Genomic DNA, 26,835 nt, shown 5'->3' with positions numbered 1-26,835 from the left:
GCTAACACTGCTTTCATTGGCTGAAACAGTCACTTGCGCGTGAAATAAACGTGACAATGTGCAAGAAACTTGCATTTGGTGAATAAGAATTCCGAAATACAATAAAAAGAAGGTGATTCGTGGATAAATGAACATTTTAAAGCGTTTATACCAGCTTTCCTGGTGGTTTAGTGGTTAGGATTCAGCGCTGTCACCACCCCAGCCCGGGTTCGATTCCCAGCTAAGGAATGTAGATTTATTGCTGCGTTACTTCCCGGTCTGCAACTGCCAGAATCAATATTCGGGAGATTTCCTTGTTTGCGTCTGAATTGGAAAAGTCACATGTGAAGAACCAAAAAGAAAAGAAGAGAGCGATAGGCTCGAAAGGGTTGATGACACAAAATGCTGATACGGGTTAAAATCTGGCTGTTAATAGGGGAAAGTTTGTTGTTTCTGCCGACACAAATATCTCGCAGATCTGGGTTCAAATCTCTGATTCAATGATAAGAGAACATTTACTTAAATGAAATAGTAAACTTTCCCACCTCCAGTGAAGTGGAGGCAGTTTTCACTCAGAAACCAGTAAGTGTGAGTTTAACAATGTGGGAAGGAGAAAGACTCAGTTTGAGCGGTGACATTGCGGGAGGACTGGAGAGCTGGAGTTCACCCAGAAAAGCAGCAAAGTTTAAAATCAATGGCGTCCAACGTTGGATGGCCCATTAACGGTGATAATTTAATGTTATTCAGCAGAATCACCACAGGATGGTTTATCACAGATTGATGCTAAAACTTTGAATGGAGTGAACTGCAGTAACATTGAATGCAGTAGAAAGGGCAGCACGATAGCACAGTGATTAGCACTGATGCCTCACAGCGCCAGGGACTCAGGTCCTCGGGTCACCGTCTGTGCGGAGTTTGCACGTTCTCCCCGTGCCTCCGTGGGTTTCCTCCGGGTGTTCAGGTTTCAAAGGTGCATGGGTTAGTTTGATTGATCATGCTAAATTGATCCTAGTGTCAGAGGGATTAGAAGGGTAAATATGTGGGTTTACGGGGAATAGGGCGTGGGTGGGATTGTTGTGGGTGCGGACTCGATGGGCCGAATGGCCTCCTTCTGGAGGAATCGAAAGAGGTAATGCAAATATACATTGTTTTGGATGAAACAGCATGTCAATTAAATGTATTTTCACTGCCATGTAAAAGCGGACCTGACATCTGCACTGAAATGTGATGAGGTTGGAAAAACTCAGGACGTTACATGGCATGTGTGCATAAGGAAACAAAGATAAACCTTCACCTCCATCACCTTTCATTAACATTGGGAATGTTTAGAAATAGAGGACGTTTTTAAAAAGTGAAATCCAACAAGCAGGAAATAGAACAACACCTGGTAGGGTGGAAATTGCGATGCGTATTTGGTCTGTTGTAGTTTGTGTGAATTGATGTTTGAAGACAGTGCGAATTCCATTTGCAGATAGCACAGAAAACCAGCTGAGAGGGTCCTGCCGAAACCCGGGATTGAACCAGGTACCTTTAGAGCTTCAGTCTAACGCTCTCCCAACTGAGCTATTTCGGCCAGTTGGCAAGTTAGAAGCTTCCGTCTCCAAAATCTCTAAGGGAACACTGATTTGGAGCTCTGCTCCTTCATCAGAGTGTTTAACTCGGCAGTCAGAAATTCACTGTGTGTGTGCTCTCGAAAGGGACCACTTGCACTCACTGCTTCACCCCAACAACTTGTCAAGTTGGTAATGTTTCTGTTCGTTGTTCTTGACGAAAACGACACCGTACACATTCCTGCATTCAATCTGAGCTGTGAGGCCAAAACTCAAATCCATTTTGGCAGCGGTGGGAGTTGAACCCACGCCTCCGAAGAGACTGAAGCCTTAATCCAGCGCCTTAGACCGCTCGGCCACGCTACCACGCGAAAAGCTATCACAATAATGTCATTTGATGATAATGTTACTGAAATTCATTAAAAGCAATGGAGCTGGGAAAGACCATCAGGAGGATTGAGCCTGCTCCTTCACTGATTCAGGTATGTCTGAACTTAGTAACAAACAGAAATCATCTCACCTCAGAAACACAATGAGCTGCACACAGTAACATGCAGTGAAGGGCCGGCATCATTTAAACTGTCTCTTCCCAATTTCCTGCCAGGAATGACAAGAGAACCTCCTGTTGGATTTGCTCTGAGCCTGCACTGCAGGGCACGAGGCGAAATTATGCTTTATATGTTCATCCAGGTAACAACTCACATGTGTTTTCAGGGTTTCGATGGGAGCAATAAATTTTCTATTTCAGACCAATAATCCGAACAGCAGGGAAAGAGTCAAACTCTAACCACCAGACCAGCAGCTTACAGCGTGTTTTAGAATTTACTTTATCCACGCTGCTTTTGTTACTTTAATTTTTACACCAGACCACTTTCATCACAAACAGATTTCTCCCGCAAAATGACAGCTTCTGATTCAACCATGATGTGTTCATCCAATGAAAACATTACATGAACACCTCAGTATAATTATCACTTCCGCTTCTGACAGTTCGAAACTGAACAGAAATATTTCCAAACGCTTTTCAATGCAGAATGAGGGAAAAGTTTATTTATTCAGTGTGAATATAAACGGTGAAATCTGACAGATTTTACCTTGCAACAACATCTCAATCGTTAGTACTTTGCAGTTTATCACTGCCCTTCCCTTTCTGTGTTTGTTTTTGAACTGTTCCACATGTGAAATTTCCAGCTCTGATAGAATCTTGCAAATCTCACTCGGCTGATTCCAATAGATCTGCTTTCGATCGGAGAGGAAATCAGATTATTATTAATGGTTTCTGAGATCAAATAATCTTCCTCAGCGCGAATTGAAACCACGCATCAGTGGGGAAGTGCTGAACACAAACCATTGAACTACCAGGGAAACCAGTGAATAGTAGTTTCCAAACTGACTTAACACAAATCCCTTTGCTTCTTATTTTCATTTAGATTTTTTTTTCACTTCTGACACTTTCCATTTTGAAAATGTCCAGTTGGATGGAACATGATTGCCCCTTTCAGCCAATGACAGCACGGATTGAGCTGGGTCATGGAATTGATAGTGAGGTGAAATGGTCTCATAAGCTGCTGGAGTTTAGAAGTGAGGGACGAATCTGATCGAGGTATATACAATTCTAAATGGATTGATAAATAAAGGTAGACCCAAAGATTCTTCTTATGGGGCAATCTAAAATAAGAGGTCATATGGATAGTTTGAGGGTCGGTAGATTTAAAACTGAAATGAGGAGGGACTATGGCCTGGGAACCTTAGTAATTAGTAAAATTAATATTTGAAAGTTTCTGGCGAGGGACCACATTTTACAACTTTATGAATGGGGACATTCAATGTTTAGACATAAAAAATGGCGACACGGTAGCACAATGTTTAGCACTGCTGTTTCACAGCTCCAGAGTCCTGGGTCCGATTCTCAGCTCCGGTCACTGACTGTGTGAAGTTTGCACATTCTCCTCGTGTCTGTTTGGGTTTCCTCCAGGTACTCCAGTTTCTTCCCACAGATGTGCGGGTTAGGTCGATTGGCCATGCTAAATTGTCCCTTAGTGCCCAGGGATGCACAGGTTAGAGAGATTAATGGGTTTACAATGTAGGGATATGGGGGTCGGACTTGGGTGGGATTATATTCGGTGCAGACTTGAAGGGTCTCTTTCTGCACTGTAGGGTTCTATGATTCTATGAAAAAGGTACTTGCTTGGACTCAGGATCATGTGCTTATTCTGTTTTAGCAATGAGCCGGTGGGAATGTTCACTTTGACCTCTCGATGAGTCTCCTTAGTTCCACAGCACAGGGAAGCGAGTTCAGTCAAGATAGAATCAGCATCCAAATTAAATGGACGAATGTGGTATCATGCAGTGAAGAAAGATGCGATTGTCAGAGAAACCTGTCAACACTTATTATTGTTTTATGTTTACTGAGTGTAATTGATTTTAAACTAATATGAGACGGGAATGATCGGTAAGAAAAGCGATAATTGATTTGTTATTCGTGTTACATGAATAACATGTTAGATTCATTGGAAAGGTTCTGCTGCTCTATTCCAGGACGATTTAACCCTTTTGGTGATCGCCGAACATTTGTGCGTTTTGTTTTTGTTTTCAACAAGTGTTACATCCTTATACAGACATATCTTTTCCGTGAGTTTTATATTCTCTGTAGTTAAATACAGTATTGGTCATCACAAATTATCCCACAACATTTAGTAATAATTTGAAATTTTGGAATCAATGATGTGCAGATATGAAGTACAGCTCAGCCTCTTGGTTTCACCTCATATTTTGCATCTCTGTTTTGTATGTGTGCTCTATCTAGCTCGTAGTTTGCTTGCCTTGGAATTATTTAATCGGAGGACATATTGAGAGATTCATTCTGTCAGCCCACGTTGCAGCAACACTGATAGTGTTTATAAGGCACAGTGTAAAGGAAACTATCTTCTGGCTACAATATCCTGCATTGGCCTCTGAAGAACCTGAGCCTTTGCTGTTTAGAATTACCTGAAACTCGTCAGTGACAGACCGGTTTATGAATGAAATCACCGAGGTCTCCTCCTTCTTCACTCATTCTGATCTCTGGATGTTATCCTAAAAAGGCAGAGATGAAGGTGGCTTTACACAGTTGGGTCACTGGGTGGCGCAGTGGCTCTTTCACAAAAGGGTTTTGTGTTAAACCACATCCCACACATGACTGCGGGAACATGCCTGTCTGGGAAAGGGGGCAACCCTATAGTTGGGAAACTGGAGCCGAGTGGATGGGTTTTGGAGCACGGAATTAAGCCAAGCCAGAGACAGTTTTATTTTTATTTAAAATTGATTTAAAAATTCAGAGAATATTTTACAGAGTTTTTTTTAATTTAGCAAAGTGAACATAGCGATCGAGCTTCACATTGAGAACAGAACACATGCACAAGGAATCCGTCAATATTTGTACAACTGTTACATACACCACAAAGAGAATAGAGACCTTAATAGAAAGAGGAATTAACAGATGTGAATAAGGGATGAGAAAAGTCACTTTTGTATACATGAAATTTAAACTATGGGAAAACTATTAACACAGTAAAAAGTCTGACAACACCAGATTTTAGTCCAACCGATTTATTTGATAGTAAACTCACAAGCTTTCGAGGGGACTCCCTCTTCGTCAGGTGAATGGAGATTTCTGGCCTCGGACAGAGCATAGCTCAACAGGGATCTTGGGTTCAAGTCGCACTATCTGTAACACCCGTGACTTGCCTGGGTTTGCAAAACCTCACTCACTGTGCTGACTGGAGACAATACAGATCTCTTTAACCTGTGATCAGTGCTCCTTCCACACACATTGTCGGCCACTTTAGGACTTGAACAGCAGGTTAGGTATAAAGATTCGCATTCTAATCAGTAATCTCTAAACTGTCTGTGCTTTATATGCTCTGTCCGAGGCCAGAACTCGCCATTCACCTGACGAAAAGGGAGTCCCCTCGAAAGCTTGTGAGTTTACTATCAAATAAATCGGTTGGACTAAAATCTGGTGTATTCAGACTTTTTACTATGTTTACCCCAGTCCAACGCCGGCACATCCACATCATGAAAACTATTAACTGCAGTTACATTATAACAAAAAAAAAGTCTCGCACTTACTCACGCTCGAAACTGAAATAACATTTATGATTGCCTCAGCTACAGATTCAGAATGATAAACTGTGAGAATAGAATAACCGAGAGCAGATATTGCATTTGAGTCAAAGAGAGATCTTCATAATCAGCCCAGAGTCAAAATATTCAACCCATCATTTAATCTGTAAAATAAAGAGACGATATTGAAGCAGATGTTTCTGATGCGGGACATTAATGTTGGCGTTGAAACATTGAGAGATTTTTCAAATCCATTCTGCCAGTTTGAAATGTGAGTGAATTGAATCATCTCACCTTCACCAGAGTGACGGCAGTGCTGTAGAAAATGCTCAGGAAGAACAGGACGATGAACGTGGAAGCGGTTGTCCAGATGTTCCTGTTATCATCCTCATTGCCTTCAATCCAGTCGGTGGGGTCTAGGGAACGGAGACCAGGAAAGGAAATTAGATTACTTTATTTATCCAGGGAATCTTATTGTTACTTTCTCTTTCCCCGTTCTCCGTCATAAGTTGTTAATGTATTCTCTTGTATAATTTTCAATATATATCTACTTTGAAATTCAGGACACTCAGTAACCGACCTCCGTAATTATTTTCACACCTGATCTTTATGCACATTCCTTGGATAGTCCATGTCAGAAAGCACTGAAGATGTTTCCTTGAGTATCAGTTCATTTTTGATCAATTTGGCACTATCCCTCATTGAAGAATATTATTACTGATATCGAGGAACCTTCACTGATCAATGATTGTTTCCACAGATGGTTACTCATCTGTAAACTGTGAACGCTGTTGTTTAAGAACTGGGATGTAATTTCTGATCTTTTCTTATTTGTGGTGTTAATGGTTAGAAGATCACTAGCTTAATTCAGTTTCTCAACGTGTTTTCGGTGCAATGTACATTGAGCTAGTTGTCGGTAGATATGTCCATTAAAATTCATGTTTAAATTTTACTTTCATCATTTACCTACCATTTGTATTTAAGATTTTGCATTTGTGTGCATGTGCATGGTCATCTCGTGTTCTGCATTAATCTTTGGCTCTGAGTTAATATATGTACAAGAACGTTAGTATACGCGTTCATTTGCCTGTGTTGATTTGTGCAGTTGTGTGTCTGCATTTGTGTGTCTATTTTATTCTTCTGTCATTGTGTATGTATGACTCTATTATTGTGTTAAGTCGATGTATATTTATTAATGCCACCCTTAACGGGTGCACATGTGTTTATGCCTGTTGCTATGTGTAAATTTCTGTCCTTCTAGCAATGCTTGTTTCCCTTTCTGTGTGCGTCTGTTTCCCCATGTGTCTGCGTGTGTACCTGTCAACATGTATGCATATACGTGTTGATAGTTCTCTATAACTTTGTCTTGAAGTTTTTGCTTTGATATTTCTTAATGTGTGCTATGGTGTTATGTGCTGTATGAGCATGAGAATGTTTGTGTCTACATGTTTGCGTGCAAATGTTTTGCTGTCAGTTCATCCATATAAAGTCTGCTTATTTGTTTATTCTTATTTCCATATATGTTTGTTAGCATGTAAAACATTGTATGTCTCGATATCCATATTCCTGTCAGTGTGAATGTGCGCTATTTGAGTATATGTTATTGTTTGCGTATTTATGTGGATCTGCATGCCTGTGCAGATCTGTCTGTGTTGTGCCTATGCATGTATGTGTTTGTGTTTGGGTCTGTGTACGTACTCCCATAAATGTATGTACTTGAGTGATTTATGTGTACACGTGTGCGTGCGTTTGTCTATACTTGATTGTGCGCGTATGTTGCTGTGTTAGTGCCTGTTTGTACAAGCACAAGTCTATATATTCGTGTGTGTGTGTGTGTGTGTGTGTGTGTGTGTGTGTGTGTGTGAGAGAGAGAGAGAGAGAGAGAGGGAGGGAGAATGTGGGTGTGTGTGTGTGTGTGTGTGTGTGTGTGTGTGCGTGCCGATGTTTATTTGTGTGTGGATATATTTGTGCATGGGTGATTTTTTTTTGTGTGGGTGTATTTGTGTCTATTTGTGTAAGTGTGTATTTTTGTTTAAGTATGTGTTGTCCATGAGTGCATTTGTGTGCACATTCATATTTCTCTGCATGTGTGTTCGTTTGTGCAAGTATTGCATGCATCTATGTTGTGTGAAATTGTATCGTTGTGTATGCACGTATCTGTGTGGTTTTGTGCATGTGTATGTGTTGTGCATTTGAGTGTTTCTGTGCCTGTATTTGAATGCACCTGTCCGTATTTCTGTATTTGTGCATGGTTTTGTGTGTGCGTATTTGAATGTGTCTTTCTATATTTGCATGCATATTTATGAATATGTGTATTTGTGCATATATTTATGCATTTGTGCAGATGTGTGTGTGTGTGTGTTTGAGTGTGTACGCCTATGTGTGTATTTATAATTGTGACAGTTTTGGGCAGTATTGTCAGTGTGTGTATTTGCTAACTCTTGCTTCAATTTTCACCGCCAATCAATAACTGAACATGATCCAGTCAATACGAATAATGGAGCACATTTTCAATGTGTTGCTGTATAAATTTATTTTGTCTGAGTGCCGCCGTGATATCAGGAGAAAGAATAAAATAATTCATTGATGCATCTCAGAAATCTTAGTGGCAGAACAGTGAAAACTGGGGAGGGTTCTATTACTTGTTTAAATTTGTATTAGGGGGAATCAATCCCAGCACATGAAAAAGAATGTTGAAACATGTTTAAATTGTGTTGCGTAAGGTTATGTGTATTACGATGATGAAGTTAATGATATTTAAATACCAGCAGCGGGTAAACTAGTTTGTGCTATTGGCAACTGGGTCCTTATAGTAGAGAGCTGGTCCCTTCCAAACACGCTACTTAGGGAGAGGGAGGACAGTGAGCTCAGAGTTTCCCTCTCTCTACCCAGTGATGCGATGTATCTGATGGTTCTAACCACTGAGGTGATGGAGGTGCAGTGGATTAAATAATGACATTTCTCCTCTTTTCATTGAGGAAGTTGTGGAACATGGGTTAGGTATTGATCCTCCTCTCTCTTTGAGTAGGAATCCGGTAGGTTAACAATTTCACTCTCCCTCTCTCTGATGGGAGGATTGTTGTTCCATGTTTCTGTGTGACCCTCACTTCAGTTCCCATTAGGTGTGGTGTAGCAGCAGAAAGCTGACATCAATAGATAAAGGCATGGACAATGAGGGAAGCAGGAACTCAGAAATATACATGTTGTGTTTGTCAGAAATGTTGAAATTGTCGGATTTTTCCTCAGCGGGAGGAAAGTCAGTGAAGTTACTTTGCAGATTTCTGTAATGGATGTGCTCTACTCTATTTCTAACCCAGGGTGTGTCTGCGCTGGGAGCACTGATTCAACAAGATTTGGGCTCGGGACCCTAAAATATCTGACTCAAACCAAAGGTATAATCGAAGTGAAACTGGAAAAAATCAATTAAACAATTGGGTATTTCATCTATCGTTAGAGGAAAATGATTTTATTATCTTTATTGTAGTTTTTAATGTAACCGAGTGATTCTCATTGACATGAATTAACAGTGTCCATCAGTGCAAGGGAAATGTTCACAAAACTGGGTTTACCACTGGATTTGTCAACTGTTCTGTTGATGATCTTCAAGGGGATGGCTTCATGTCCCACCACACAGGAGTAAGAAGCGCCGCTGGACCATTCCTCTGCTGCAATTGATAACAGGCTGTACATGAAGAAGGAGCTATTGCCGTTCTCCGCCACCGCCTCGGTGTTCCTGTAATTCCCGGGATTCACCGGCTTGTCGTTGACGGTCCACTTGACGAAGATCTCTCGGGGGGAGAAACCTCTCACTAAGCAGCTGAGAGAGACGAATCTCTGAGCGGAGACTTCTTCTGCCGAGGGCAGGAGGACAGAGACGACGGGTTCCCGCGGATTTGGATCTGCAGAAAATGTACAATAAACGTCAATAAACTGGAGAATTCTGGAGACAATGAAACCGCTGGTGACATATCAGGAAAATGTGCTTTGCTTCTGATTTTAACTCTTCCCATTTTTGATTTGCAGCTTGGAGGAGAGGTGAACACAATTGTTTTCTCAAATAACTCGGGGGGGCGGAGTGGAAAGATTCAGAAAGTTTACAGCACAGAATCAGGCCATTCGGCCCAACTGATCTACTTTTTCTTTTTGGTTTTCCGGTTTTTACGCGCCACATCAGGCTCCTCCCTTCTTCTTCAATCTAAACCCAATAACATCGCCTTCAGTTCACTTTTCACTCATCAACACATCAAACTCCCCATAAAAATATCAATCGGCCCAGAGTCGTTTAGTTCAGGGGGGAACATTAATGCACTGAATACTAAATATTGACTGATAAACTTACATTGGAGATAGACACAGTGATACATTTACATAGAAACATAGAACATTACAGCACACTACAGGCCTTTTGGCCCTCAATGTTGTGCCGAGCTATGTCCGAACCCAAGATCAAGCTATCCCTCTCCCTATCATTCTGGTGTGCTCCATGTGCCTATTCAATAACCGCTTGAAAGCTCCTAAAGTTTCCGACTCCGCTATCTCAGCAGGCAGTCTATTCCACACCCCAACCACTCTGAGTGAAGAATCTACTTCGGACATCCCTCCTATATGTCCCACCATGAACCTTATAGTAATGCCCCCCTCGTAACAGCTACATCCACCCGAGGAAATAGTCTCCGCACTCTATCTATCCCCCTCATCATCTTATAAACCTCTATTAAGTCGCCTCTCATCCTCCTCTGCTCTAAAGAGAAAAGCCCCAGCTCCCTCAACTTTTCCTCATAAGACCTACCTGCCAAACCAGGCAGCATCCTGGTAAATCTCCTCTGCACTCTCTCCAATGCTTCCACATCCGTCTTATAGTGAGGTGACCAGAACTGAACACAATATTCCAAATGTGGTCTCACCAAGGCCCTGTACAGTTGCAGCATAACCCCACAGCTCTTAAACTCAAACCCCCTGTTAATAAACACTAACACACTTTAAGCCTTCTTCACGGATCTATCCACTTGAGTGGCAACCTTCAGAGATCTGTGGATATGAACCCCAGGATCTCTCTGTTCCTCCACATTGCTCAGAACCCTGCCGTTGACCCTACATTTATTGCTTCAATCTCTCAGCTCACCTGTTTCCTTGTGGATAGATGTTCTAAGAGGAGTCGGCAGATCCTGATGGCTCACCACGCACTCAAACACAGCCGCACTCAGCCAGGCTTGTGTGGAGATGCTTAATTTGCTGATCACGCTGTCACGATCCGCTCCGGGCTTTCCGGCAATCTCTGATTTCAAATACTTCCTGTCTCGGATCCAGGACACGTTAACTCCATCAGGGGCATGAGAAATGATGCAGGTTAAGGTCACGGTCGCCTCCAGTAAGACCTGTTCTATTGGTGGTGGCTGTATCTTCACTGTGGTATCAAGGCACAGGGGAGGATCTGTGAATGAGAAATGAAAATGAACCCTAGTTCCCCTTCAGAAGCAGGACAGCAGTCTTCAGCCTGAAGGAGACAAAGTCGCCTTCAATATATCAATCTCTAACTATCGCCTTTCACCTTCCATGGCGAATGGGAAACCAGCTTGCTCTATGGAATTATTCCCTGTATTAAATATTGGAGCAGCGGTAACATTTCCATGAATCAGGATTGGCGAATTCCCAAACAAACACACCATCCTGAACTCAGGGAAAAAGCACTGACCGTTGGTTTATAAATAGGGTGGATGCACTTTCCAATATTTCACCCCTGTGCTGTGACCTGTGAAACAGTCTCACACCTACTGCCTCTCCAAATTTTACCAGCTGTCTCAGGAACAAGCTGACATCAAGGCCACCTCACTCACTATATTACTTCAAACCGAAAGGGGGCACTCTTTTAAGGGGAGGCAGTGGCATATGGTGTTGTCAATAGGCTTCTCACCTAGGGCAAGACTCTGGGGACACAGATTCGAATCCCATCATTGTAAATGTGAAATTTGAATTTTGTAAAAATCTATAATTAAAAGTTGAAATGATTCTCATGAAGCTATTGCTGTAAAACCCCTCCTAGTTCACAAATGTTCCTTAGCAAAATCAACCTGCTGTCTTTATCTGGCCTGGCTTGCATGTGATTCAAGATTCACAGCAACGTGACTGACACTTCAGTGCCCTCAGGTTTGGGAAATAAATGCACATCTCAGGAAGGGATAACAAAAAATTGTTTTTCTGATGAAATTCTGAATGAGATATTGTCCTAATGCAGCAAACTACAGGACAATAACTTACAAGTTGTTCTCTGCTTTGTACCAACTCTAATAGATCCCTAATTCTGATTAACATCAGAATGATATATGTTGTCCTCTGTTTGAGTCTCTTACCCTGAGATGCGCTGATGTTCAGACTCTGAGTGTTTCCTTGATGAGTGACCTGGCAGGTATAGACCGCTTTGCTGAACCATTCCCCAGCGGAGACTGTCAGCCGACTGCTGGCCGAGAAGTTCCCGTTCACTTCACAGGGGGGAGAGGTGACAATTCCTGAATGCGTGGGTTCCCCATTCTTCAGCCAACTCACTTCCATTGACCCTGGCTGGAAATCGATGATTGAACAGACGATGATTGCGAATTTCCTGTGTGAGATTTCTTCACTGGAACTCACGGTGAGGATAACGGTTGGAGGGATCTCAGGCGGAGGGCCTTCAGGGAAAAAAAACATATCAATTAAGCATTTGTCAACAGAGGGTAGAGAGGGCGTGGAATGCCATGTCTGCAGCAGTTGTGGACTCGCCAACTTTAAGGGCGTTCAAATAATCAGTGGATAGGCATATGGATGACATTGGAATAGTTTAGGTCAGAGGATCATTAGATTGGTTCCACTGGTCGGCGCAACATCGAGGGCCGAAGGGCCTGTACTGCGCTGTAATGTTCAAGGTTCTATGTTCTAACTCATTTGCAGTCAATAGACACTAACTGGACCAATCCAGAGGGCCGGATGATGCACATCTATTTTAATGAGTTATAACCAAGGCCCTACATGTTAGCCCCAGTGTTTCTGTTTTACCCAAGCTCCACAACACTTACATGGTATTTCAACGCTCTTGACTGTGCTCATGTGTCGAACCTCACAGTCAATTCTGGGACATTTTCCCGCTGAGTCGCTGATGGTTAACTGGCTGCTCAGGGTGTAGGTTCCCTTCGTGTTTCTCACTGATGGGTAAGTCTTAAACCCACTGGGGACCGTTTGCCCATTTTTCTTCCAGGTCAGTTTGGAAACATCTGGAGAATAATCCATCGCCAAACATCCGAAGGTGATGGAGCCATCGGAGTTCTGTTGCTGACAGGGGGAGGCCAGGCCGTAGAGATTGGGCGCAGATGGTGTCGCTGGGAAAGAATAGCCAATTGAACAAGTTAGACTCTTGCGTTTATTAAGTCAACAAACATATTGTTACAAATAGGTTTCTATATTAGATATAGCTCTTGGTGTTAAAGGGATGAAGGGATATGGGTAGTAGGTGTGATCAGGATAGTGATGAGCTCTGACCAAAGTGAATGGCGGATTGGCTCCAAGGGCCGAATGGCCTACTCCAGCTTGTATTTTCTATGTTTCTATCTCAAACATTGATTAGAATTATGAACTTATCCCTAATATTTCCCGATTAAATCTTTCATCCGCCTTTGAGATGATGTTAGTTCTATCATTTGGGAATTGTCATCTCTGTAGAAACTCATATCCCTGTCTCCACTTCTATCAAATTAGGAAGAAAAAAAACACATTCTGTTAGTCTCACAATGACATATCATTCATTGGATTAACAGAGAACAGCAAAAATTTTCTCCATTATTGCAGCAACTATTTATTTCTCAAACAACAGCAGTGTGTGATGAACCGCTGTTTATTTCTCAAACAACAACACTTCATTCAGATTATCCACTCACCTGATGAGGGAGCTTCAACACTTGTGATTGCAAATAAACCTGTTGGGCTTTAACCTGGTGTTGTGAGAATCCTTACTGTGCCCACACCAACCTCACTCCGGCATCTCCACACTAGTTTTGGGAATTGCCTGGGTTCAAACTGATTGGTGCCCCTTCCTCTCTCCAACTCAGTGCCTCTCACTCCACAAAACGGAGATTAGTGACTTTGCTTCAAAAATGCCTCCGGAATGAATACTTACTGACTGATCAGGAATCTCTAAATGTGATTATAAATTCAAATAAATGCAACATTGACTAATTGAAGGATCATACATTAATAGCAAGAATTTCCCATTCGGGCCCTGAAGTCTCCTTCATCATTCACTGAGATTACAGATGAGCTGATTGTGGTGCTAGCTCTATTCTGAACCTCCCCACTCCGCCCATCCATCACCCGCTCTCTGCCCATCTCCCCAGCTCTTTGCCCTTTCCCCTGGCTCTCTGTCTTTCACGGTGGCTCTTTTCCCCTTTTATCCAGCTCTCTGTATTTCCACCTGGTTCTCTACACTTCCCTCCAGCTCTGTGCCCTCTCCCCCGGCTCTCTGCTCTTTCCCTCAGCCCCTTCCGCTTTCCCTCAGCTCTCTGCCCTCTGTCCCTGCTCCCTCCCCTCTGTCTCCTTTCCCCCGGCTCTCTGACCTTTCCCCCTGACTCTCCTGCCCTTTCTCCTGCCTCCCTACCCTTTATCGTGCCTCTCCGCCCTTTTTCCTGGTTCTCTCCCCTTTCCCTGGTCTTTCTGCCCTTTCCCCCATCTCTCTGCCCTTTCTTTCAGCTCTCTCCCCTTTCACTGGTCTCTCTGCCCTTTCCCCCTGCTCCCTGTCCTTTCCCCTCTCTCTCTACCCTTTCCCCTGGCTTTCCGCCCTGTTCCCCGCCTCTCTGCCCTTCCCCCAGCTCTCTGCTGTTTCCCCTGGCTCTCTGTCCTCCCCCCACCCCGGCTCTCTGCCCTTTCCCTCGCCCCCTGTTCTCCCCTGACTCTTTGTCATTGCCCCTGGCCCTGAGCCCCCAGCGATTCCCTCCAGCTCTCTGCACTCCCAGGGCAGCTCCCACCTTTGAACACCAAACTGCCACTTGAGATCTTTCTTCTCTCTCGTTGCAGACGCTCCCCACACAGATTCAGTGAGTGTGAGTGAGGGAATGTGAGTGTGTGAGGGTGAGTGATTAAATGAGTGAGAGTGGATGAGTGATGGTGTATGTGTGAAGGAAGGCGGGGAATTGAGGGTGCGTGAGTGAAGTTCTTGAGTGAGGATGAGTGATTGAGGGTGAGTAAGTGTGGGTGAGGGTGAGAGAGTGTGAGTAAATGAGAGTGCGTTAAAGAGGGTAGGTGAGTGAAGGAGGCTGAATGTGAGTGAAGGTGGCTGGATGAGTGTAGGTAAGCAAGAGTGAAAAAGTGTGGGAGAGTGAGTGAGGATGTGTGAAGGTTAATTGAGATGGGCGAGTGGAAGTGAGTGAGATTGAGTGAATGAGGGTGAGGGAGTGAATGTAACTGTGTAAGTGAGGGGTGAGAGTGAATGAGTCAGGGTGTGTTACTGAGGGTGGTGTGTGAGGGAGAATGAATGTGGATGGGTGGGAGAGTGAGGGTGAGTGAGTGAAGGTGTTTTAGTGAGGATGAGTGATTGAGGATCTGTGGGTTAGGGTGCGTGATGTTGAGTGATGATGAGGATGTGAGGGTGTGTGAGTGAATGTAAGTGTGTGAGTCTGAGTGAGTTTGAATGGGTGAGGTGGCGTAAGTGAGAGAGATAGAGAGAGGGTCATTGAGCTTGAGTCTGTGGGGGTGAGTCTGGATGATTGAGGGTCGGTAGGTGAGTGAGTGAGTGTGAGTGAGAGTGAGTGAGACTGGATGAGTGAGGGTGGGTAAGTGGGGTGAGTGAGTGAGTGTGAGAGAATGGGGTGAGTGAGTGAGTGAGAGTGAGTGAGACTGGGTGACAGAGGATGGATTCGTGGGATGAGTGAATGAAGGTGAGTATGAATGTTGGTGACTGACTGAGGGTCTATGTCAGTGAGTGAGGTTGAGTGAGTGATGGTGTATGAGTGTGGGTGGCTGAGTGACAGTGAGTTAATGAGGGCGCGTGAGGGTGAGTGCGTGAGGGTGAGTGAGTGAATGTGGGTGCGTGACTGAGGGTGTGAGAGTGAGTGAATGTGAGTGAGTCAGTGAGGGTGTGAGAATGAGAGAGGCAGGGTGTGTGATTGAGGTTGAATGAGTGAGGTTGAATGAGTGTTTGTGGGTGAGTGAGGATGGATGTGAGTGAATGAGTGATTCTGAGTGAGTGAGTGTGTGAGGGTGTGAGGATGAGTGAATCAGGGAGTGTGTTTGACTGAACGAGTGAGGTTGAATGAGGGTGTGTGAGTGCTTGTGGGTGAGTGAGTGGGGATGGATGGGAGTGAGTGAGGGAATATGAGTGAGTGATTGTGAGTGAGTGACTGTGTGAGGGTGAGTGACTCAGGGTGTATCAGGATCAGTGAGTTTCTGAGGTTGAGTGCATGAGGGCGAGTGCATGAGGGCGAGCGCGTGAGGGCGAGTGCGTGGGGGCGAGAGAGTAGGGGTGAGAGAGTAGGGGTGAGAGAGAGGGGGTGAGAGAGATGGGGTGAGAGAGAGGGGGTGAGAGAGAGGGGGTGAGAAAGAGGGGGAGTGTGTGTGAGGCAGTGTGTGTGAGGGAGTGTGTGTCAGGGGGGATGAGTGAGCAAGGGTGAGTGAGTGAGCATGAGTGAGTAAGCGTGAATGAGGGTGAGTGCGTGAGGGTGAGTGAATGGGGATGGGTGATTGTGGTTGAGTGAGTGAGGGTGAGTGAGTGAGGGTGAGTGAGTGAGGGTGAGTGACTGAGGGTGAGTGACTGAGGGTGAGTGACTGAGGGTGAGTGTGTGGGGGTGAGTGTGTGGGGGGTGAGTGTGTGGGGGTGAGTGTGTGGGGGTGAGCGACTGCGGTTGAGTGAGTGAGGGTGAGTGACCGATGGTGAGTGAGTGGGAATGAGTGATTGTGGTTGAGTGAGTGAGGGTGAGTGAGTGAGGGTGAGTGAGTGAGTGAGAGTGTGTCAGCAAGGGAAGGTGGGTAAGTGAGGGTGAGTGAGTGGAGTTATTTGTGTGAGGATAAGAGATTGAGGGTGAGTGAATGAGGGAGAGTGAGTGAGAGAGTGTGCCAGCGAGGGAAGGTAGGTAAGATAAGGTGAGTGAGTGAAGTTATTTGTGTGAGGATAAGAGATTGAGGGTGAGTGAATGAGGGTGAGTAAGTGAGAAAGTGTGTCAGTGAGGGAAGGTAGGTAAGATAAGGTGAGTGAGTGAAGTTATTTGTGTGAGGATGAGAGATTAAGGGTGAGTGAATAAGGGTGAGTGAGTGAGGGTGAGTGAGTGAGATTGTGTCAGTGAGGGAAGGTGGGTAAGTGAGGGTGAGTGAGTGAAGTTGTTTGAGTGAGGATGAGAGATTGAGGGTGAGTGAGTGAGTGTGAGTGAGGGTGAGAGAGTCAGTGAGCCACCTCCTCCTCTCCCTCTCCATCGATCTTTTCCCGATTCTCTCCATTGATCAGCTTTCAGTAACAGGGCTGTGTAAAGTCAGGAATCAGTGTAGATCACCGGGCAGCTGCTTTAATGTCGGGGCCTTTCTTTCAGAAACACGGATCAGTGAACAAATAGACAGACTGAGGGAGCTGGAAGGGAAGCTTCCAGCAAAACTAGGGTCACACAGGAATCAAACACCAAGTTTACACCAGTATTGGGGAGCCAGGCGGACTTAGTCTCAGCCAGATCCCTTCTTATTGATTGTGTCTTTGTGTCCGGTGTAACACATGGAAATCCCTACTTCTGACCTCATGTTGGATGGGATGTGTCATTGATGAAGCAATAGAAGATTGTTGGTCCCAGAACAGTCCCCTGCCGAACTCCTGCAGTGATTTCTCAACTTGGATGTTTGACCACCATCACCATCTTGCTTTGTGCTAAATATGACTCCAAACAGAGAAGAATTTCCCGCTGAAACTTATTCACATGAGTTTTACTCGGGCTCCTCGATCCCACCCTCATTCAAATGTTAGTGGGGGAGGGGGAGGGGGTGGCCGAGGTGGCACAGTGATTAGCGCTGCTGCCTCACAGTTCAATCCCCGATATGGGTCATTGTTTATGGAGTTAGTAAGTTCACCCCGTGTCTGCTTGGGTTTCCTTCGGATGCTCCTGTTTCCTCCCACAGTCCAACGAAGTTTGAGTTCAGGGGATTGGCCGTGCTAAATTGCCCCTTAGTTTCAGGAGGTCTAGTTAGAGTAAACACATGTGGTTATGGGGATAGGGCTTTGGTGGGATTCCTGTTGATGCAGATTCGATGGGCTGAATGGCCTCCTTCTGTACTGTAGGATCTCGTGATTCTATTCTGTGATGTAAATGACAGTCTCTCTGACGTATGTGAGGTGGAAAGTGTGTGAGAGGGTGTTTGGGTGTGTGTTTGATAGAGAGAGAGGGTGAATGTGTGTGTGAAGGTGCCTGTGTGTGATAGACTGTGTTTGCACGTGTGTGAGACAGTGGGCTGCGTTTGCAAGAGGGGGCAGTGTGCCTACTAGAAAGCAAAATAAACTGTTCATGAGTGTGTGGAAGTGTGCATGGGATTGTGTGTGAGTGAGAAAGATGTGTGCAATGTGTGTGGGTGATAGAAGCAAAGTGTGTGTGTGTGTGCGTGTGTCAGAGAATGTTTGCGCGAGACTGTGCTTATGTGAGAGACTGTGTCTGTGTATACGTTAGAGTGTGTGCATAGGTCTATGTTTGTGAGAGACTGTTTGTTAGGGAGCTAGTGTGTGAGAGCAAGAATGTACAGGTGTGAGATAGTGTGGGTAAGAGAGATAGAAATATATGTGTGTGTGAGAGAGAGAGAGAGACAGATGCGAGTGCAAGAGGAATTGTGAGAAAGTGTGTGTGAATAAATGTGAGACAACATGAGCGTGTGTGACAGAGTTTGGGAGAGAGAGTGCGTGTGCGAGTGCGTGAGACTATGCTTATGTGTGTGTATGTGTCTGCGTGTAAGGGAAAATGTGTGTGGAGATGTGTGCGTGTGAGTGTTTTTGTGTATGCGATGAGAGAGACTGATTGAGAGAGCGAGAGGATGTCTGTATTTGTATTTGAGACAGTCTGTAGACCGTGAGAGAAAGAATGTGTGTGAGAGATCGTATGAGAAAGTAAGTGTGCGTGTGTATGTGTGAGAGAATATAAGCGTCTGTATGTGTGTATTTATGTGTGTGAGAGTGTGTGATGTGTGTAAGTCTCTATCTGACTGATTCAGCCTGGAAAAGCACCCTCACTCCACACATACTCACCCACTCACACAGTCAGTGGGAGTGACAAGCGAGCACAACACGGACTGTGGGGCAAGTGTTGGAAAAATATTTAAATCTTCAACAAGTCAGTCACAATTCAATAATTTCCTCTTTCCTCAATGAGAGAAACTTGTAAAACCTCACGCAATTTGACACAATCCAGGGCAAAGCCACCCACAAGATTACCCACCACCTCATTCACCCTATTCACTCTCTCCATCACTAACAAGCAGTGCCAGCACTGTGTGTATTATATACAACATGCACTGCAGCAACTCACCAAGGCTCCATAGAATACACTGTCCAAACCCGCTGCCTTTACATCCTAACAGGACAAGGGCAGCATCCACATCTGAAACACTATAACCTGTAAGCTTCCCTCCAAAACACACACCATCCTGACCTGAAACAATATCTCAATTCATTCATAATCGCTGGGTCAAAATCCTGGAACTCCCTGCCTAACAGCAGGGCGGATGCCTGCAGCATATGGACTGCAGTTGTTCAAGGATGCTTTATATCAAGACTTCGTGAAGGAGCAATTAGATTAAAAATTCGAGCCGAGCAAATGTCTCTAAAATGCCTTCAGAAGATTAAAAATAATATGCAAGCGAATTTGACCCTTCAACTGTCACACTCAACAGTTCAGGGGCTGCTGTAGTAAGGAGCACAATATAGTAAATCTCACTTTGTATTTGTTCATCGAACATTCCCAAGGCCGGTACATCACTGCTTAAAATTCACCCAATTCTCCCTCTACAGTCTGATGTTTCTGCTTCTCTGATGAACACAATATGCTTTAGGGATTTAATTTCTGAGACGCCGAGTCAAACAGTCAGATTTCTCACAGATACAAGTGCATTGAAGAAATAAATCAAATTTCACTTCCTGCAGTACAGGAGAAGGAACCAGAAGATTTATAACCAGTCAGGGAGATTCCTGGTCCCAACACAGTGACCACACGCCCAGAAACAGAACAGACACAAACAGTTCAACAGTCGATTTCCCAGCAGAAAGATCTGTTCAATCTGTCAATTTCAAACTGTTGGATTCTCATTGATCAATAGTCAACTTACAACAGAAACATCAATAACCTATTTTAAATTAAACTGATATTCATTTCAGAACTCCTCTCGACTTTTAATTATTTCTCTCTGCCTGTCTCACTTCTCGAAAACTGTGTAAAAATGTAATTTCGCTGAAAATGATCAAAAATAACAGATTCAGGACAGTTCAATGTCCCTAACAGAGATAAAGTGACATAGTAACAGTTCAATGTCCCTAAAAGAGATACAGTGACACAGTAACAGTTCAATGTCCCTAAAAGAGATACAGTGACACAGTAACAGTCCAATGCCCCTAACAGAGATGCAGTGACACAGTAACAGTTCAATGTCCCTAACAGAGATACAGAGAAACAGTAACAGTTGAATTTCCCCCAACAGAGATGCAGTGACATAGTAACAGTTCAATTCCCTAACAGAGATGCAGTGACACAGTAACAGTTCAATGTCCCTAACAGAGATACAGTGACATAGTAACAGTTCAATGCCCCTAAAAGAGATACAGTGACACAGTAACAGTCCAATGCCCCTAACAGAGATGCAGTGACACAGTAACAGTTCAATGTCCCTAACAGAGATACAGAGAAACAGTAACAATTGAATTTCCCCCAACAGAGATGCAGTGACACAGTAACAGTTCAATGACCCTAACAGAGATACAGTGACACAGTAACAGTTCAATGTCTTTAACAGAGATTCAGTGACACAGTAACAGTTCAATGTCCCTAAGAGATACAGTGACACAGTAACAGTTCAATGTCTCTAACAGAGATGCAGTGACACAGTAACAGTTCAATTTTCCCCTACAGAGATACAGTGACACAGTAACAGTTCAATATCCCTAAAAGAGATACAGTGATACAGTAACAGTTCAATTTCCCCCAACAGAGATACAGTGACACAGTAAGAATTAAACAAACCGGGAAACATTTACACTGAAAATCGTTACCTGATTCGATGTAATTTCTTAATTAAATGGAATCAACAAAATAAATCAAGGTAAGACACTTTATCGAGCCGAGCACAGCTGAGTAAAGAAATGTTTTGTTTTTGAATTCATTTTGATTCAATTAAATATTCTCTAAAACTGATGATATTTTTCACGCTAATGCAATATTCAAGGTCTTTTGTTTTGAATTAATCAGCGTCAATATTACATTTTAAGTTATTGTTAATTGTCAGTTAGTTCTCCTGCCAGCTGATTTGTACTCTGTAATAAAGTGAGTTTTCAATCATTCAAAACGTGCTTCTGCCCCCAGCATTGTTAAATAATTAGGTTACAATTAAATCTCAATGTTAAACTATAATTTCAAATTACTGAATGGAAACATTCAAACATCTGTCATTCATTTGCTGAGATCTAATCACATTGTAATATTTTACTTTTTCACTTTTACTACAAATGTCTTATTATAACCGACAACCGTGTTAAAAATGCAGATTTCTGAGTTTGTCCAGACTGTAACGGCTTGGTCGTTTGAAATCAATAATACTGCTTCCGAGATTTAATAATTTAGACCACCCATATAACATCTTCAGTACTGAACACATTGTTTAATTCAAATCTTCTTTAATTAAACAGTGCAAACAGAGAGACGACAATTGATTCAAATCCTCTGTAACGCTAAAAACACGATGCAGAACATAAGTCTCAACCTTTTCTTCATTATAATATTTAGTAAGAATTAAACATAAGCTCCAGTTAGTATGAATTCTTCCATTCTGTCATTTATTCTTCCTATAATTCTATTCTGTGTTTAGCATTAATGGGAGACGTGATGTTATTAAGTGTTGAGCTAATATTATTTTTATAATATTTATAATATCATACTATTTTTATATAAAGTAATCTTTTTGAATTTCAAGCATTTAATTGTCAATCTGTAGCCAGTTTCTGTTGACACTTTACTATAATTCAAACAATCAGTTGAACAATTTTGTTTGAGTGTCAGCGAATTCCATCCGTCAGAAAACTGTGTTCACTCTGTCAAATTTTTATGAACTGTTTGATTCTAATTGATCAAAGGTCAAATTGCAACAGTCAAAAAAAATCAATAAACATGTTAAATTAACCTGATGTTCATTTTAAAACTCCCTTTGCCTTTTAACTATCTCTCCCTGACTGTCTCGAATCCCCAAAACTGGGCAATTGTTCTTCTGAAAATGAGAACTTCGAATATAACAGATCCAGGGCAGTGTAATGTCCCTATCAGAGATACAGTGAATTGTAATTCATGTTTTATTTTAATATGTAACCATTAGTTAACATGAATAAAATGCCCTAACAGATATTTATTTTATTTTCCGAAACTTTTCTGCTTTATCACTACAAGAATATTCAAACGCAATTTTATTTTCAGATAGCCAGAACTGCTCAGTATCACTGAGTTGAAACAATGTAAAAACAATTGAGGAACACCAAACAATTTCACAAATTTTGAGATGAGATAAGTAATTAATTATCTCTGTATCTAATTAAAAAAAAATACTTAGAACGAATAATCTGGTTCCAATTGCATAGAAAAAAAATTAATAATCGGATACAAATTTTCCAAAAAGGAAATTATTCTGCAAAACTCGTATTCTAGTAAATGCGAACTTAATCTGGGATATACCGATTAATGCATTGTATCTTGTTCAACTGAGCGCTGCTGTGAAAATAGCATGTTATCATTGAAATAGCTTCTGGAATTGTCACAAAATATTTCCAGTCTGGAAAATGTTCTGGTCATGTTAATTGTGTGAAAAACACAACAGAACTATTAAAGGGGATTATTGCTAAATTATTAATAGAAAATAATCTGTGGTGAATATGGAGTTAAATTTCCAATTAATGATTCGTTGATTTATATTAATTTTACTATTAAACTGTTCATGAGAAGTTTGTGATTGCAGCAAAGACTAAGTGTCCGAATGAGCGTTGTAAGTCATGACTTACTTGAATTTGTAAGTGTCAGTTAAAATTTATAAAAATGCTGTGATATCTTTTCGGTTTTTTTTTCCCGCAACCAGCTTGTTTTCTCCCTACAAGGATTTTCAAACTCAAAGATTGTTTGCATTCAACCAGAAAACATCTAAACTCTCAACGGCACCGTTGAAACACTACTTAAACAACACAGAAATAATGACACAAAGCCAAACCATTGCACAACCTTGAAACATACAGTGACTGCACCACAGGATCTCCTCAGGAGAAACACAACAAAACACATCAATGAGGGAATGAATCCGTTTCACAGAAAAACCAGCTCAATTATCCATTCAACAGAATCAAATGTAACATTGCAAAAAAAATCTCAATATCGAATCCAGCAAACCAGTTCTTAACCAATAATTAAACGAAACAGAAATCTGGAAGAATAGCAATAACATTGCGAGGAGGTGGAATTTGTCCAACAAATTAGTATTCAAACTTTATCATATCTTATTCATATTGGGTCATATTTCAAACATATCTAAACATTTGGATGGTAAAAGTTCCAGCCATCAAATGCCACCGAGATTAAATATCGCAGGTACCCCAAAATCTGAATGCAGTGACAAACTATGTTCTGAACGAGCGGCTTAAGCCGTTATCACTAAAGATTTTAAACATGCAAATACAATAAAGCCTGCTTTATTTCTCCCTGCAGTCATGCATCAAGCAGTTGCGACCCGCAGAATGTTCATGTTCAATCACAAAACGTGTAACAGCTCAGTGACACTGAGTTCAAACAATGCAGAAACACCAAATTAATTCACAAATTATACGTGTTTAGAGACACCCAGATACATAATCTCCTCACCAGAGAAAAGAAACGCATCACTGAGAGACTGAACCCCGCTTCATGCAGAAGCAGCACAATTCTACAAACACTTTCAACAGAATCAATTATAACATTTACAGAAATGTTTAATATAAATTCCAGCCAATTCGCCCAACACTAAACTAATTAATGTTTAGAATAAGCAGAAAGTATTGCACAGCAGCACCAGCATTGTGAGTGAGTGGAACATTGTCACTGGATAAATACAGACATTTTAGATTTTTTACTATTTTTGGTTTAAATTTCAAACACTTGTGCAGTAGATGGTTCAACCCGCAGCCAGTAGATGTCGCCGAGATTAAACGCTGCAGAAACGCTCAGTTGTTTAACAGACATTCGGATTTTAAAGTAACCCAACCACACAGTAACCTCAACAGATAAAGACGAAATCCCAACAATTTGGGATTGAATCCCTCAGCAGCACCTATTGTCCAGAAAGAGCGGAATTCTAAAACCCCTTTGCAGCAGAATCACAGGAAACATTGTAACAATTCTCAACCGACAATCCACCAAACTCACATTCATGTTACCAAATGGATTATTAGCACAGATAAAATTATAAAACAAAGACACATGTAAACCAGTTACTCAATAAGTGGATGGTTCTTACCTGTAGTCACCGTCACCATGGTCCCTTGTCCCCAGTAAACAAAGTAGTCACAGTGTCACATTTTGTAGGCTGTGTCATACAATAACCGTCCCTGCACAAAATAGAGACAAAATCACCATTATTTTAAATATTCACAAACCCAAGGAAAAGCAAAATCAATTAATGTTCATTAAATTATCATTGGATTCCTGGATATCATTTGACATTCATAAATGACCCTAATGTTTTATATTTCACAGAGTTACACGTGAACATGTTGTTGAAAACACACATCGATATTTGAGTAATTATCAAGATTTTCCATGTTTATTCTTGTCATGTGGTCAGTGCTGGACATAAATAATACTGTACTGTGATTACAGTTGGGATTTAAAAGTGACACTGATCCAATTTCAGTCAATCAGTGCTGAGGGGTTTTTGTATTGACAGTAACTGCTGTGCCATCCAGGTATCACAGTGAGACAAAGCATGACAAATACTGCGTCGGACTGTTAACTGTAAAGTACAGACAGTTAATTTCACTGCTATTTCAAAAGCCTGTTACAAGTTCGTTAAAGGTGAGTCAGTGAGATATTTCAATTTTTACTGGTCATTGTATTGATAAAGGGGGTTAGAAACTTTTACACTCTCTGTGCACATTCAGCTTGTAAATCAATAACAATAAAGTTGAAGCATTTTACATCTTTAAAAAAATGCTGTTTCTAAGTATTATTTTGTTGAACCTTCATTTACTTTGGCATTCGGCAATGGCATTGGTCACAAATTTAAGCAGCGTCCTTTTCTGAGGTTTTTGTATGAGGATGGCGCTTTTCTCAGCACTGTGACCCGCTGCTGTATATCACAGTGACACACACCCATACAAAAACTGCACTCCCACTGTTCAGTCCTGCAGTTCAATATTCACTTTAAATGGACCATTAGTTTTGTTCGACTGTAAAATGTAGGCAACTGTTTATATAACACAATCTATCAGAAATATTAAAATGAGTAATATATCGTGCGTCGTACTTGCTGAAACTACAATGAATAGAAAGTCAGTGAAAAGCTCACCAGTTATATGGGTGAGTTTGGGAAGTTTTACTGTTAAATGCTTTCTGTGTTACTTTTTTTTAACACCATTATAGTTTATTTCTGACCACCCTCGATCATATTGCATTTAAAACAGATACTGACCTTCAGGTTATGATGGAAGTTGCGGAATCCCCTCTCAGGCTGTTCTTGTCCGGATGCAGCCCTGGATTCTCTCGCTGTGGTCTCTGGCACAGTAATAGATGGCCGTGTCTTCAATCTTTAGGCTCGTCATGTCCAGAGAGAAGATGTTGTTTGAAGTGTCTTTGGACGCAGTAAATCGACCCTGAATTGATGGCGCGTAGTAGCTGTTCCCTGAATAAGCAGAGGAGCTCGCCAGCCACTCCAGGCCCTGTCCGGGAACCTGCCGGATCCAACCCATGTCGTAGCTGCTAAGATCGAACCCGCTGGCTTTACAGGTCAGTTTCAGGGAGTCTCCGGGACGCCTGGTCTCTGCCTCTGGCTGGGTCAACACAACATCCGACTGGACACCTGTAAAAATAGATCAAAAACATCAGGGATTAATCTTAGTGAAATGATTGCTGAGTCTGGAACATTCCAGAGAGAGACTAACATTGAGACGGTAACAGTGAGAGACTTGAACAATGATAAAAAAAACACTCACCGGATAAGAAAGTCAGCAACAAACTGAGAGAAATGGCCGACCTCATCTTTCTGGTGATGTGGGGGAAATGGTTGTGTCAGGAACTCAGTGAACAAACCAGCTCCCGGACTGTTGGATTCCGGTCCCAGTGAGCGGTATTTAAATACCCGGCAGAAGGGGGCGGCTTTCCAGGCGCCGCCTGTTGATTCCCTGCTGGAGGCGGCGCCTGGATCCACGTCCCACCTTCCACACCCCCAACAGAATGGACTCGGAGATTTACAATAGATTAATATTAAAATGGACATTTTATCTGTATCGGGATATTTGTTTGGCTGAAATGTTCATTGTATTGTCCCCATTATTTCTGATGGTGATATTACAGTTCATTATCTCTTTACTTTTAAAATAACTCATTCCATTGTAAATATGGTGATTTTATTACCACACCCCCAACAAGAAAAGAAATCTAAAAATGATGAAATAACATTTTGGAACATTAGACAATTTTGCAACAATTCCGGGTCTCTGCCACATTACAATAATAAAGCACAATTTATCAGAAGAAATGCCATCGATTTCTGTAATTAAATGTGTAGAATATACAAAGTGATTCTATTTACAGTGTGGATGGCTAACACTGTACAATTTGGGTTTGGAGATGAGAAGAAACTCTCACACAGTACAATGTTATTCCTTATATTTTCAGACTGTCTCAATCTCAAAGACAGACCTTTGAAAATAATGAGAATCCCAACCTCCTGATAATTAAATAGTGAGTTGATAGAGAAACATAAAATTAAATTGATTTTTGACAGAGAAGTTAATGAATCG

At 42.2% G+C, this 26,835-nt stretch overlaps 2 non-coding genes and 1 gene segment (V, D, J or C); all 3 read right to left on the bottom strand.

Moving 5' to 3' along the window:
- Nucleotides 1-1,479: 1,479 nt before the first annotated feature.
- Nucleotides 1,480-1,552, bottom strand: trnaf-gaa (transfer RNA phenylalanine (anticodon GAA)). Its single transcript has one exon. It is a non-coding gene; the product is annotated as a tRNA-Phe (tRNA).
- Nucleotides 1,553-1,813: 261 nt separating this feature from the next.
- trnal-aag (transfer RNA leucine (anticodon AAG)) lies at nt 1,814-1,895 on the bottom strand. Its single transcript has one exon. It is a non-coding gene; the product is annotated as a tRNA-Leu (tRNA).
- Nucleotides 1,896-9,140: 7,245 nt separating this feature from the next.
- LOC145362476 (Ig heavy chain C region-like) lies at nt 9,141-26,071 on the bottom strand. The segment is given in 7 exon segments: nt 9,141-9,532; nt 10,756-11,064; nt 11,981-12,295; nt 12,680-12,979; nt 24,333-24,384; nt 25,561-25,892; nt 26,026-26,071. Coding segments are annotated over 7 exon segments (1,746 nt in total).
- Nucleotides 26,072-26,835: the final 764 nt, after the last annotated feature.

This window comes from Carcharhinus amblyrhynchos, unplaced genomic scaffold, assembly GCF_965287045.1.
Source record: "Carcharhinus amblyrhynchos unplaced genomic scaffold, sCarAmb.v2.hapA scaffold_38, whole genome shotgun sequence".
Classification (NCBI taxonomy): Eukaryota; Metazoa; Chordata; class Chondrichthyes; order Carcharhiniformes; family Carcharhinidae; genus Carcharhinus; species Carcharhinus amblyrhynchos.
This window is presented reverse-complemented; position numbering and strand designations above follow the sequence as displayed.